Below are 16,467 nucleotides of genomic sequence, written 5' to 3'. Positions count from 1 at the left end.
GTTTATTTCGTATGTATAGGCTTGTCACTCAAAAATCTGTCATTTTCCTAGTATGTGTGTTGTAGTGTGTGTAATGTTTTATTTGTTAAAAAAATGTATGATAAAAGCATAATTTCAAAATAATATTAGCTCGATGCACTCCTTCACCATATAAACTATAACTGTGCAAAATTTCATTCACCTACGTTTCCCCATTTTTCGTCAAAAGCGATACAAAGTGTTCGGCTCACGTATTAATATATAGATTTATTATAAATCTATACTTATAATAAAATCGTAGAGGTAAAATTTTTGTACATTGTAAATAAACTTGAGAAAACGAGTCAGGGGCATGTTAGAAGAATAATAGAACACATTTTACCTGTTTTTGAAATTTTTGTTTCTCTGTCTGTTTGTCTGTTTGTACAGGCTAATCACTGAATCCGCTGGACCGATTTGAATGAAATTTGGCATGATGATACCTTACATCCCTGGTATGGTCATCTTAGATACTTTTTTTAACCGACTTTCAAAAAAGGAAGAGTTAATGTTTACTTTGCTGTTTGTGGTCAGATTTTGAAAATTCTTTTTTTGTTGTATAGATTGCCTGAATTTGATACCATGTTTACAATAAAATCGGCCAAGTGCGAGTCAGACTCGCGCAGGAAGGGTTCCGTACCGTTATTAGAGAAAAAATAGGCCAAAAGTTGTGTTTTTGTATGGGAGCCCCCCTTAAATTTTAATTATATTCTAATTTTATTAATAATTATTAAAGCAAACATATAATTAAGGATTCTGTGAAAATTTCAACTGCCTGCCTGTTGTCATTATTGATATCGAGTAAAAAAGGCTAAAAAAATCATGTTTGTTGTATGGGAGCCCCCTTTTAATAATGATTTTATTTTGTTCTCAGTATTTGTTGTTATAGCGGCAACAGATATACACAATCAGTAAAAATTTCAGAACTCTAGCTATAACGGTTCTTGAGATACAGCCTGGAGACAGACAGACGGACAGACAACGAAGTCTTAGTAATAGGGTCCCGTTTTTACCCTTTGGGTACGGAACATTAAAAACCGTGACTTGATAAGTAATGGAATTGGAGGAACTCCTTGAAATTTACAACGACAACCAAAGTGATTACCAATTCTAGCAAAGGTCAATCTTTAAACTTTTCCTAATATTCGTAAACGATTATCCAAACCCTGGATGGATATTGACCACTGCGTATCTCAATTCGTTAGCGGCCATGGAAATTATCTAAGTTACTAGCATCGGTCGAGCACATAGGTAAAAATGGTAGAATATGTACGACCGAAGGCAGTATGTTTGAATAAACCTCTCATCATGTTCTATGGGAGAGTTTTTTCTGCCAAGACGAAAGAACTACAATGCTAGACAACCTACAGTGTAAATCTGATGTCGCATACTACGGTGATATCATGGACAGCGCTATAGGAATTTAATCTGAGCCTTCAAGCGTTTTTCTCACAATTATTATTGGCAACAGTCTAACACAACAAATTCCAATATTAATTTAGCTAAGTATACTTAGCTCAGTTACAATAAAATAGTCGTAGATGGGTGTTCAACTTTCTAAATCTCGATTTTAATAACATACATTCACGCGGACGAAGTTGCGGGCAACAGCTAGTAAATAATATATCTTTATATTATAAATATTGAATATACACCGTAAGATAGTTTGAGGTGTTACGGTCTTGTATATTGTATTAATTGAGTTCGTCCCACGTTTGGTCTGTTTGGGATAATACAATTCACTCAATTAAGACTCAGCGGCGCCATAATGGTTTTACAGGATGTTACAAAAAGGCCGTTCTTTTGTAGTTCTTTTTTGTATGTAGTGGCTAGTACTTATTATTCAATCTTTTATATAATTTGTTTGTTGACGACCTCTGTGGCTCAGTAAGTAAGTGCGTTTGTAGCTCAAGCCGCGGGTCCCGCCGACGGAACAAAACGTTTTTCAAAGTTCCTAAGTCATGGATGTTCATTAAATATGTGTATCATATAATGAAAATCTTAAATATTATATGTATACTATAAAAGTATTAAATATATTTCCGTTGTCTGGCACCCGTAACACAAGTCCTTCAGGTACTTACCACGGGGCCAGACTGACGTGGTGTAAAGCGTCCAATTATTATAATTCTTGTATCAGGAAACAGGATGCTAGTAATCTAACTCTTTTAAAATGGCTGGACCGATTGTGTTAAAATTTTTATGTGCTTATTCTGTGGATCTGAGAAACGAACATCTTTTTTTCTTCGAAATAACGTTATAACATACTAAACAGCACAGTCCTGGATCGCGCTTATCAAAGTATAAGGGTTGATTCAGACCGCAACACGACGCGTAGATGCATTTCTAAATTTGTACTGAATTGGCAGATTGGCATGTCGCCTCGCGCAATTGAAATCTGCCAAATCCATACAAATTTATGCCGCGCCACGCCTCGCCTCGCCTCGTCGTGTTGCGGTCTGAATTTACCCTAAGGCGTGACATTTTTGTCACGCCTCCATGATAACAGAAACGTCTCCATGATAACAGAAATAATAATCGCGGGCTCAAGCAAATTTCTATTATAAACCTTCCTCTTGAATCACTCTGTCTATTAAAGAAAACCGCATCAAAATCCGTTGCGTAGTTTTAAAGATTAAACTAGAATTAAGAATACATGAGGGAAAAAAGCGACTTCTATACATATTATAAAACAAAGAGGAAGATTATAGGTATAATAAAATTCATTAAATAGTGGAGAAATACTGGTATTGTTGGGGTTTCTAATGTGATGTCGTAAATAATTACATTTTTCCGCTTACATTGCAAACGCAGGCTGAACCTTACGAGATTTATCAAAATAATTTACCAAGTATATTGTACACATTAAAAAGGTCTACAGAAAACTCCGCGATGGTATATGTCTATCTCTTATGGATATCCCACAATAACATTTTTTTGTCATTTTCTTTTTACGACAAAATATAATGGCTAATTTTCGAAGCAATTTTAATAAATAAAGCAATCCTTAAATACATTAATTCTTAAGTACATTAATCCTTTAGTGGCTATATATTTTATACCCGATGCGAAGCCGAGGCGGGTTGCTAGTTGTTTTATAATATGTATAGATATTGAATACTCATCCAGAGATTGAAAACTTTTTCTTCCGTCTTCGGCATTCCAACCCGCGAGCCCCAGCTTGAGCTGCCACAGAGGTCGTCAAGAATAGTTAAATGCAGCTGCCCAAATAAGTTTAGTAATAAGAGATTTTGTAGATGTAATAATGTAACACGCTGTATAATGCGGTGGACTGTTATACAGTGTACAATATGTTTTACACCTAATGCTTTTATTCTGCTAATGGGACCTCACTTATCTTTTCATTCGCATCGCAAATGTATTATGCAGATGAATGTTTCCATTCATTGTACCTACATAAATAATATCATTCTTTTATGGAATAAAATAACACTTTAAAACGTAATTTAACTTAGCGTAGACTAAATTCAAAGAACAGAAGATTATATCTATATATATAAAAATCAATTGCTGTTCGTTAGTCTCGCTAAAACTCGAGAACGGCTGAACGGATTTATCTTATCTTGGTCTTGAATTATTCGTGGAGGTCTAGGGAAGGTTTAAAAGGTGAGAAAAATTTTGGATGTGTGGCGGTACCCACAAATCGCCTAATATTCCTGCATCGCGCTATCGAAGTTTTCTGAGCGCGTCGGTATATATACGACAGCTGAAATGTATCACGTGGGCTTCGGCCTGACCGAGCATAACACCTCGCTCGGTCGGAAGATCTTCCTTTAGCGTCGCCACGCATTATCCCACAGATGTATAGATGCATGGATGTATATGTAGATGTATGGATGTTTGTTACTCTTTCACGCAAAAACTACTGAACGGATTTTAATGAAACTTTACAATAATATAGCTTAAACATCATAATAACACATAGGCTACAATTTTAACCGACTTTCAAAATGGGGGAGGTGTTATGTTCGTTTTCTTATGTTCAACGATTACTCCGTCGTTTGTTAACCGATTTTCAAAATTTTTCTTTTGGGTATCATCATAAATATAGGGTATCATCCCAATTCGGTATTATATTCACAAAAGTGGTGATCTGATGAAGGATCCATAAGTAAACGAGGGAACTCCTCAAAAATTATAGGGAAATATGTGGTGACTTCGGTTTCGTGAGAAGTATTCTAAGCATATGCTACCAACAAGTAAGATTTTGAACCGAGGTATACCTGGTATACCGTGGTTCGGAAGGTGCTGAGAGAACTCCTGATTCTTTATAGATACAAGTTTGGGAGTTTCGGCGTTGTATTAAGAACGGAAAGCATATGCTTCTATGCAAATTACATTCATCATCAACATCGTCATCATCATCACTACCATATTATACCATGTTATTGGTAAGTACTTTTCATAGTCTTTTAGATCGAGACTCGAGTTTGTCAAGCGATAATTAAAAAAAATCTATACCTACCTAATATTATAAACCTGAAGAGTATGTTTGCTTGAACGGAATCGGAGGAACTACAGATCCGATTTAAAAACTTATTTCAGTGTTAGATAGCTCATTTATCGAGTAAGAACTAAGACTATAGGCTAAGACTAATACGACCGAAGAAACTCAGGAAAATGTGGGAAAAACGGGGGAAATATTAGAAATTACGAACTACTGGAGCAATTTTTATGGCAATATTTGGCACAGATATAGAGTAGACCAAGTGAAGGGAGTAGGGACATAAGAGCTATTTTTATGGGAAAATGTACGGTTTCCGTAAAATTCCTAATTTACGCGGGCGAAGCCGCGCGGGACATCTAGTATTAAAATAATTATTTGTTAAACTTAGGGTTGATCCGGAGGTGGCGGGTTCGAATCCTGCGGAGGGGACAAAAGATTGATTTCAATAACTTGGGTCATAATATATGCAATTAAAATATTTTTCATTATTTTATATCAACCATTATTATACTAGTAAATGTATTTTGATCAAATATCCTTATTTGTTTCATCATCATCATCATCATATCAGCCTATAGCCGTCCACTGCTGGACATAGGCCTTATTTATTTAGGCGGTAGGAATTACTGTATTATCTATACTAATATTATAAATGCGAAAGTATCTCTGTCTGTCTGCCTCGCTTTCACGCCAAAACTACCGAACCGATTGTAATGAAATTTTGTATACAGATAGTCTAAAGCCTGAGAAAGGACATAGGCTACTTTTTTACTGGAAAAAGGGTTGTAAGGGGGTGAAAATACGAAAATTTGTTCAAATTAAGTTAGTTCCAAAAATCCATACTAGATGGCGCCGTGCGTCTCTTACGAGTACATCGCGCTAACGCTTGCCCAACATGTTTCTATAAGAGGTGGTATCATCATACATTTGAGTTTCGATTTTTTTCGATTGTTATTTCTTTAATTACGTTATTTAATAAGTCAGTACTTTATATTATATACAGTGACGTAACCTTAAACCTATCAATGATAAATAGTTTATGGGTAAAGTTGTTTAATTGGGGGGCTAAATAAGCTTTCAAATTTGGCATAAAATATAAAGTTTAATTTTAAAAAATGAAATATTATGTGCACACTGCACAGCTGTTTTGATTTAAGGGGTACCAGGGTTTTTTTTTATAAAAGCTTTTGACACCAATTTTGTTGACGTCGCGCGCTATAAACTGAAGTCCACGCGGACGAAGTCGCGGGCAACAGCTAGTTACTAATATTACAAAATTGAGTTTTTGTGTTTGAGCATTCTCACGAACTATTGGCTCGATTTTAATGTGCGATGCGCCCCGGCACAGCGTGCGATACGCGCATCCGCTTCCATACAAATTGAATGGAGGCGGATTTTTGCGATGCGCCCCGGCAAGCTGAGCCCCGGTACGGCCCGTCTCAGTGTGCTCACTCCTTTAGTCTCTCACGCAGGACGTGCGGCGCGGATAAAATATTCAGCGCGGCCATTCGTATGCCGCACGCTCCGTACCGTAACCGAATTACTACTTGAGACCTAGATACCTCGTTTGTCTAATTAATTACCAAGAAATTATCAGAAAATTAGTAATATTTTGCTTAAAACGAAAAAATTATTGTAGGTTTGTAAGTTCCTAAGTACTGTAAATTTTAAGGCCTTTATTTTGGTATTTTACGATTCATGTGTTGCTGATAGATGTTTGTAGCAAAATTCAAATTTAAATTATTAAAATGATATACAGGACGACTTTTAAATAAGTTGTAAAAAAGAACCTTTAATAAAAAAAGTACGAAATGCCATTTTGATATAAGTAAAGTCGTAGTTTTTGTAATTTTGATTTTGTCTACCCGGAAATGAAACATTTTGATTTTAGATGCAATTTACGTCCTGTATTTTCAACATTCGACGGTTTAATAAGTAAGAAATAAAAATGAATGACGTGTGAACTTTAAAAACTTATCATATTTAAAAATGTACTTCAATTTCAAGTAATACTAAAAGAACCTATTCTACTCGGGTCGTTTGAAAAACCTCAGCAAGTTCCGCTGACTACGCTCACCGCTGCAATAACGATAATTGTCGGCCATTGAAATCGGAATGTAATTGGTATTTATTTATTTATTTAAGTAATATAAATTATTACTTATGTCTAATTGAGAGTGTACCATAAACCTGCAAGGTTTGTCTGGTACAGCTTAGAAAGTTCACCACGCGCAACATTATATCACTATAATCTAGTAAGAAACTAATAAACAAATAAACTTATACAATAATCTATTGACTAAAGCTATTCATCCTTCACGGGGAAGAACAGCTAAGAAAAAGGTAATGGCGTCTAACTACAATTAACAGCTTAAACAGCTTAGATAAACTCGTTTCTAAACTAGATACGATTTTTGACGTGAGAGAGCCATGCTTCGGCACGAATGGGCCGGCTCGACCGGAGAAATACCACGTTCTCACAGAAAATCGGCGTGAAACAGCGCTTGCGCTGTGTTTCGCCGAGTGAGTGAGTTTACCGGAGGCCCAATCCCCTACCTTATTCCCTTCCCTACCCTCTCCTATTTCCTTCCCTACCCTCCCCTATTCCCTTCCCTACCCTCCCCTATTACCCTATTCCCTCTTAAAATGCCGGCAACGCACCTGCAGCTCTTCTGATACTGCGAGTGTCCATGGGCGACGGAAGTTGCTTTCCACCGTTTGCTCGTTTGCCCCCTTATTTAAAAAAAAAAGATAACGTAACACGACGTGAAACATTCGTATAAGTCAGTTTTATATGCGTCCGCGCAAACGAGCGGTTTGGCCGTGTTAATAACTTGTGGACTGTATAAGACGTTAAGATGTAAAAATAGAAGATAATATAAAAAAGGTTATTACGTTAAAGAAAAGAAACTTGGCACCCCAGCCGGGGTCGTTTCATTGAAGGAAGTGTCAACTGTCAAGTTGAAGCACAGATTCCTATTGTTGCGGTGTTGCCAGCCTTTCTGTGTTGCTAGGTCTTGACAGATGGGTGAATAGATGCTGGATTGCTTGTGTGTTTTGCCCGTTAAAAATGGAATAACCGTGTATGGTTCTTCTAATCGCGGAATCGCGTACAGCCGCCACACCGCGAGATCCCAAGCAAATGTATGTAACGATTTATTTAAATAGCGGAGTGGTAGACCCCCGCAACTCTGTTGCGCCGAAATTCGATTATCGCGCGGGAACTGTATAGTCCGGGTTCCGTAGCAATTTTTTTTTAAATTACTATCAAGCTAATTTTTTGTGAGTAGCTTCATTATGATAAGACGAACAACATTATTATTTGCGAAAAATCTCAAAAGTGGTAGCTAACAGAGATAGAAAGGATTTCATACTTTAAATTGATGGTCCTAAAATATGGACTGTTTTATTTGTAGGACAATGTTACTTTTAAATTATATGAACAAAAAATCAGCTCGTTAGGGTTCCGTTATAGGGTTCTGTAATCAACATAACTTGGTTGACTACTGATTCCTAAAACAGAACCCTAACAATCAGATTTTCTATATATTGATAGGTTAATCTATCTATATATATTACTTGTATATTATAAAACAAAGTCGCTTTTTCCCTCATGTCCCTTTGTTCCCTTTAATCTTTAAAACTACGCAACGGATTTTGATGCAGTTTTCTTTAATAGATAGAGTGATTCAAGAGGAAGGTTATAGGTATAATAACATTAATTAAATAGTGGAGAAATACTGTTATTGTTGGGGTTACTAATGTGATGTCGTAAATAATTACATTTTTTCCGCTTACATTGCAAACGCAGGCTGAAACCTACGAGATTTATCAAAAGAATGTACCAAGTATTGTACACATTGAAAAGGTCTACAAAAAACTCCGCGATGGTATATATCTAATTCCTATCTCTTATGGATATTCCACAATAACATTTTTTTGTCATTTTCTATTTACGACAAATAATGGCTAATTTTCGAAGCAATTTTAATAAATACAGCATTAATCCTTATCCAATGAAATAACTTTAATACATTATTGATTTAATGTAGATCTATATGGCCCTTTACAGCATACGATTTAAATATTTTCGAAGATATTACAGATTTAAAAATTGCGGGAAGTAGCTTTTGCGGCGGTGCCGACCAATTCGGGCCACGGATAGTAATAAATTAATAATGAATACAAGTCAAAACTGTTGAATCGATTTTAATCATTTTTTCAGTGGCTATATATTTTATACCCGATGCGAAGCCGGGGCGGGTCGCTAGTAGTTATATAATTTAAGAGTATCATTGTCCTACAACAGGTATAATAGCTTGAAAGTAAAAAAAATGTTCTACGGTACCCGGACTAGTATAATATATTTTCTTCTTCTTCAAGTGCCTCTCCAATTACTGAAGGTTGGCAGTCATGCTCCGAAACTTTTCCTTGTCCAAAGCGAGTCTGAAAAGTTCTTCAACAGTCTTTATCCATGTCCATTCTCGGATATTCCTCAGCCAAGATGTTTTGCGTCTCCCTGGTTTTCGTTTCCCGGCAATCTTTCCTATCATTATGGTTTGAAGAAGCTTGTACTGTTTGTTCCTGAAGATATGGCCCAGATACGCGACTTTTCTTTGCTTGATGGTACGAACAAGTTCTACCTTTTTACGCATACGTTTGAGTACTTCTGCGTTTGTAACTTTTTTCGTCCATTTTATCCGCAGCATTCGCCGGTAAGTCCACATTTCAAATGCTTCCAATTTCTTTCTTAGGTCTTCTTTCATAGTCCAAGCTTCACAACCGTAAAGGAATTGTGGCCAAACATAGCACTTGAGTACCCTGGTTCGTAACTCAACAGAGAGAGAGCGGCTTGTGAGTATTTTGTTCATTTTTATGAATGTTGCCCTCGCTATCTCTATACGGGCACGGATCTCAGTCTCTGATTCCCAGCTTTCTGTTACCCAGCAACCCAAGTATTTGTACTTATCCACTCTCGTCAGCAAGGTGTTGTCCACTTTAATTATTGTATTTTGAGGGTTATTAGCTATAGTCATTATTTTTGTTTTTGAAGCGTTCATCCTCAAACCTGCTTTATGGGATTCATTCGCTAGTCTAGTGATAATACGCTGAAGACTTTCCTTGGATGTTGCAATAAGAACCGTATCGTCAGCGTATCGAATGTTATTGATGAGAACACCATTTATGATGACACCGTCTTCAATATCTTCAAGAGCTCTGCTTGTTATTGATTCCGAGTATACATTGAACAAGTCCGGGGAAAGGGTACACCCCTGTCGAACACCACATTCTACAGCTATGGGATCAGTATTCTCACCATCTACTCTAACAGTTGCTGTTTGGTTCCAATAGAGATTGCTAATAAGTTCCAATAGAGATTGCTAATAATCTTTGCCATCCAGTCCAATGTCATGAAGAAGTTCAATGAGGATTTCGTGTTTGACTCGGTCAAATGCCTTTTCATAGTCAACGAAACAAAGGTATACATCTTGTTGCATGTCTCTACACTTTTGGACCAATACATTAAGAGCAAACTGAGCTTCTCTCGTATCCGTACCAGAACGAAAACCAAACTGGCTCTCAGTGAGATAATCATGTATTATCGAGAGAAATACTTTTAAAACGTGACTAATAAGACTTATAGTGCGATAGTCTTTACAGTGCCTGGCGTTTGGTTTTTTGGGCAGAGTAATGAAGGTAGACACGAGCCAATCCGAGATTATAACACCAGAGTCGTAAATGGAGTTGAACAAGTAAGTAAGGGCATCAACATAATATAATATATTTGAATGCTACAAAAACTATCCCATATCCTCTCCCTTCTCTCACAGTATCTCTGAACCAAATTTTATTTAAGTCGGTTGAACGGTTTAAAAGCGTGAAAAGGTAACAGACTTTCGCATTTTATAATATTGGTAACGATGTTATTACTCAGTAATAATTTGAGAGAAAGAGAGAAATAAAGTAAGAGACATTTTCTTTCCGTTTGTCCGTCCGTCTGTGATTACAGCAACTAACTTAGTATCAGCTAGTCTAGTAAGGCACGGTTCAGACGGAACCCTATGAGAGTGAGCATGACTCGCACTTGGCCAGATTTTCCCCTGAGTGCCTTTAAATTAATAAATACATTTATATCAAACGAACGTTCAATGACAGTAAACAAATTATAATTTAGCATGGTAATAGTATGTATACTCAAATATAATAGAGGTTAATATTAAACTCATATAATTAACTGTGCGGTATAACTTTTGTTTATAAATTAGCAAACAATAATTATAATAATATATAAAATCACTTTAAGTTTCTTTCATCTGTATGTTTTATTTTGATTTTGATAATTATTGTTGTGATATTAAAAGTGACTAGTGAGGATGCATAATTATTGTGTAAAAATATTAAAGAAATTGGCAGGACATTCACCATAGATTTAAAATTTTCTTTAATAATTTTTATAATAATACAACCTGTAAATCTATAGTGAATATTGCTCTAAATATTATTAATAACAATTAAACACAATTAAAAAGTGTGCGAAGTGTAAAAAAATATTGATAAAGGCATAACATAGGTGTAATACAGAGTGTGCATAGTGTAAACAAATATTTAAGGCTGGCCCCATACAGACGTTTTCCATATTCAACTTCCGAATTCGTTTTCCAGATTCGGACATCCGAATGCATTGAATCAGTAGATTTATTAACTAATTAACAAACATGTACGTTTTCCTCCGAACGGAGTAAATTCCACACGTACATTTTGAGCGCAAGCCTAGCTACCTTATCACGTGAAAAAAGCGATCAGCAATCCACTAGCAATAATCGCGCGACTGATTGCTGGGTGTCATGAATGTCACAAACAAATAACAATGGTGTCATGTATAGTAATCGATTGCAATCGTATTGTTTTGTGTTTACGTGTTACGAAATTGCGATTTTGGAGCAATTATCGCGCAATAATTGCTATCGCATTGCTCTCGAAAGTTACGTGATACGGAGGCGGGGCGTATGTGTAGAAAAACGAAAGTTTGCACTAGTCTCACGGAATTCCAAATCGAAATTTAGCATTAAAGGAAATATAATAAGTTGGTGTGTATGCGACCAACCTTAAAGGCATAACGTAGATATTGTAAACGAGTATAATACAGAGAGACATAGATCATAACATAGATGTAACAAAGAGTATAAAACAGAAAGAGTATATTAATAGTAAACTACGGTACCTACCTCCGAGCAGCTCAGGATTGCCGAGGTTGACGTAAAACAGCACATCCTTCTCGTAGCTGTCCTCTTCTATGATGTGGAGTGGAATGAACTTCCTGAAACAATGCATAGTCTTGTTAGTATACATCTTAATAGATGTTTTTGTCAGCTTTTGATTCATTTATTTACAGCAGTTATTGAGACTTATTTTCTGAGATAAGCAATGCGCAAAATGTACAGGAACCCGTACATTTTCGCATTCACACTGTACATATATTTTTTAATTTTTATCAAAATTGGTTTAGTAGTTTTAAAACATTTAATTCCTTAACTTTGAAGTTGTCCGTATTTTTGTACACGAGTAAAAATTTACGTTTAATTGTAATCAAAACTATTCTACATCCTTCATCTTAAAGTATAAAATATAAAGTATAAACTGTGCTCCAGCAATAAAACTGCAACTTCAAGTTATGAAGACATTAAATTATTAAGGCTACGTCTAAGATCACAAGACCTCAGATCTGTAGCCGTCAGAATGTACCAGAATATTCAGTGTAATAGTGCTACTAAATAATACTAAAACGGTAATAAATTGTAAGCTTAGATCTTCATATTCTAATTTATGTTTAAGTACAAAAAAACTCTTTTTTTGTACTTAAACATAAATGGTAGTTTTATAAAAACGACTTTAAAGCGTTTTTACATTTGTAATTCAATATAATTATACACTTTTCTATTTTATTTTATTCTCCAGTTTACTAATAAATAAAGTGGAATAAGCGCAAGAAGTGATTAAGTTATATGAATCTTAATCCTTAGTTCTTATTATTATTATTATATTATTACTATGTAATTCAGCAAGTCACATAGAAACTTCTTGCAGCTATAATATCCACTATTAACTTCTATTACAGCTTATCTAAAAAAGGCGGAACGTCGCGCGTCGGCCTCTTTGACAAAATTTGCAAGTCAATTGTTTCAAATTAAGGCACCAATTTCCTTTCGTTCCAATTTCGAATCTATCCTTTTGCGATAACGTTTAAAATCGCTTGGGTAGTGAGGGGCTACAAAAACTTGGGGCGATTAGTTTGCACAAAAGACATAATGCGGAATTAAATTAATTAGGTCCCATTGCGGACCGCGGTGGAACGTTCCGCGATATATATTTAATATTCCTGATCGTTGAGCTTGATCTAGATGTTTCTTATCTAAGTGGTCAAGCAAGCATAATTTATATTTTAAGCTACTTTATAGCTTTTATCGCGTCACGCGGGCTTCGAGCGCGGCGACCGAATCCATAAATTCCGTAAAGAAATTTCCGTAACTAAAAACACAAACTAAAAATAAAAACTAAAATAACCTAACGCTGCTGCGACCAGCGGCGTTGCCAAACTTCGCCACGGTGTTTGTGTGCGTGCGACTAGGCGTATGCGAATTATAATTTGATAAAAAATACCATGCAATAGCTTTACCGCGGCAGTCCCTAAGTGCCAAGCGTATTTTTCGAAATAAAATAAAGTGACAAACGAGTAAACGGATCCCTGATGGAAAACAATTATCGTTCCCATGGGCATTCGCAACCAGTGGCGGGGCAAGACCAAAATTTTTTGTGGACCAGAATATATAATATCTTGTGGGCCCCCTGAAATATCATTTGTGAGGCCTCCTGATGGATGACGCAAATAGACGCATTTTTTGAGAGGAAGAACTTTTATATACTCAAACTTTTATTTATAAAACGTTTTATTTATTAATATTTGAGTATTATTACTCGTAAAACCTAAAAAAACCTTCGTGGTCTAAGGGCATGAGAGCCCTTAGACGGTGAGTCCATTGGCGGTTGCACACGTCGCCAACGCCTTACGCCGCTTCTGCTCACAACATCGGAAGAGTTGCAAGTGCCGTTGCCGGCCTTTTAAGAGGAAATACGCTCCGTCCGGAATTACTACTGGCGACAGTACATTCTAGAGTTTTACTGGTTTATTATAGTGGATACTATATTCTTGTAGAAGTTATTCGAATAGGAAGAAACCTATTAAAAATAGTTTTATAATATTTTTACACCATGTGAAAACCATTGTTCAAAAAACATATTAAGTGTCATTACGACTTCAGTGTAAAAATTTTGAAAATCTTTTGTTAGATAATTTTTTTTTTTTTTATGAAATAAGGGGGCAAACGAGCAAACGGGTCACCTGATGGAAAGCAACTTCCGTCGCCCATGGACACTCGCAGCATCAAAAGAGTGCAGCAAAAAACAGGTGCGTTGCCGGCCTTTTAAGGGGTAATAGGGGAGGGTACGGAAAGGAATAGGGGAGGGTACGGAAGGAAATAGGGGAGGGTAGGTAAAGGAAAAGGGTAGGGGATTGGGCCTCCGGTAAACTCACTCACTCGGCGAAACACAGCGGAAGCGCTGTTTCACGCTGGTTTTCTGTGAGGACGTGGTATTTCTCCGGTCGAGCCGGCCCATTCGTGCCGAAGCATGGCTCTCCCACGTCAATATTATTCAAAAGCTTAGATAAGATGGACTTTAAAATCACTTCCTATTCAATAACAATGTAAAAGTATTCGAACATCACTAGCGCGTAGCAGGTGCTACGAACGACCAGCCCGTAGCGCTACGGCGTAGCATCTGCTACGAGATATGTTCTATTTCGATATTAAAATATATAAAAGTTCAATATTGTAAGTTTTATTGCTATGGAACTCAGAGTTTTGTTAAGGTGGCGACTAACCCTAAAGTGTCGATTTTATAATTCATTTTTATACTTGAAAATAACCCCGAATTGTTACATTTTCTAAAATTAGATACTGCAATATATTTGCGAGAATTCGATCTGAGCAAAAACACGATATCTTAAAATTTTCTCGATAGAAAAAATCACAAAGATACATCTAATTTTCACGAATTTTTCATTTATTGCCATAACCGTGCATTGAACTAAGTTAATATTTAAACACATTGTATAAAATTCTATCATTGTGAGATCGACCTAGCGGATTTTTAAAATGTTGTATATTTATCGAGTTATTGAGAAAAAACTAATTTGGCGATGAATCCGCGTCGTTCTTTTTCACCTGGCATATGAAAGACGGGCGTGAGTGTGAAGAGAGAAGGACATTGTTTGATTTTTGGGGTTAGTCGCCCTCTTAATGTTCATTGCTTATTTGGTAGTTGTCTATTGTGTTGATATTTTAGTAGGGGTAGAGAATAATCTGTGACGTCCGATTTACAATACACTAGCTAAAACCCGAGCTTTGTGAGGGCTCGCGTCGTCACACCTTGACTAACTGATGATAACACATCTACATATAAAAAGTTTGACTGACTGATGCTAAAACATCTACATATAAATAAAACTACTATGTTAAAGCACAAATCAATAGGCGTGATAGTTTTTCCGTTAAGTGTATCACAAATTGTACAGGTTGTGGTATATACTGATAATACTAACTACATTATCGACTGTAATTTATATGCGACTAGCTGTCCCGGCAAACGTTTTTGGCCATAAAATGATTTTCCCTTTTCTCTTGAAGTTTTTTCTGATTTTTTTTCTACAGACCTCACGGAGCCCGAGACCTTTCCGACGAATGCAAAACCGTGGAAGCGTTCTGGAGTTATAGCATCAGGAAGGAAAACCCGACTTATTTTTATATATTAAATTAGTATTTTATAACTTATTTGAGATTTTCTATTACTACATGAAATATCATTCACGCATATCAATGCGTAATATAAAATGAAATTCCATAGAGATCGTAAATTTTCACGGAATAAAAGTCTATGTCCCAGTGATCAGATCTGTTTATCAAAATGGATTAGTACAAAATAAACAAGCTTCTCTTTATAGCATGATCTTATTACACCAGCTGGCCCGGCAAATGTTATTTAGCCATAATATACGTTATTTCGTGTATGAAAATTAGATAATTCCGACGACGGAGCTAATACAAAGATTTAGACCAACCAATACCATTTTTAGAACGATACTGATCCGACCGATTCTCAGACCTACCCGGCCATTTAGCCAAAACTTTTTCGTTATAGCTTCGTTATAGAATCGCCGATCAAAATTACATAAGCGTTCGTTAATATGACGTTGACGTTCGACTCGCCTTATGTCAATTCCATATATTTTTTGCGATTCTGTAAAGAAACGATAAATAAAAGATCTTGGCTCATCCCCCAGATAAGAAGATATCATTTCATTACGCCGTTTCGAAGGAGTTTAGCGACAAATACTGTGACTGAGAGTCTTATGATAATTAAAAGATATTATTATATTAGTTTTCAAAAGTAAAAGTAGTTTTCAAAAGTATTCAAAAGTCCCATTGTATCACCTGATATTATACAAACCCTTCAATAATTACCTACAGCCTAATTATCCCCATTGGCGACCGCTCGCTATCCCGACGTAATAGAACCTCTCGGTTAACGTAACCGATATTCGTGTCCGCCATTAATCCCCTCCACTAGGGCTCCCAAAAAATATATTTTGTTATTATAAGACAAAGAGAAAAAGTTTGTATTGGAAAATTTTAACGAAATGAATATGGTAATAGGTGGGTCAATAGCTTATTTGTAATTAAAATATAATGAAAATAACTACTTTGTAGGCATATTCTAGTAAACTGTGTATATCGCAATACGTTTATCGCAGGGAAAACGTCCTATCACTCTTATATCTATCCACAATACTGTCGCAGTACTATCCACAATACTGTTTCAGTACTATCCACAATACTGTCGCAGTACTATCCACAATACTGTCGCAG

General features: G+C 36.1%; 1 protein-coding gene across 2 annotated transcripts in view; it reads right to left on the bottom strand.

The window, feature by feature from the left end:
• The window catches only part of LOC121725919 (sodium/calcium exchanger 1), a 117,271-nt gene that overhangs the window by 21,695 nt on the left and 79,109 nt on the right, over positions 1 to 16,467 (bottom strand). For both annotated transcript variants that reach the window (XM_042113098.1, XM_042113096.1), the window contains exon 2: positions 11,713 to 11,804. In XM_042113098.1, coding sequence (XP_041969032.1) covers positions 11,713 to 11,804 — 92 coding nt within the window. The remainder of the gene's footprint in view (positions 1 to 11,712; positions 11,805 to 16,467) is intronic.

The sequence above is a fragment of the Aricia agestis genome, chromosome 4, assembly GCF_905147365.1.
Source record: "Aricia agestis chromosome 4, ilAriAges1.1, whole genome shotgun sequence".
In the NCBI taxonomy this organism is placed as follows: Eukaryota; Metazoa; Arthropoda; class Insecta; order Lepidoptera; family Lycaenidae; genus Aricia; species Aricia agestis.
The sequence above is the reverse complement of the archived record's forward strand: the minus strand, read 5'-3'. Positions and strand labels throughout refer to the sequence as shown.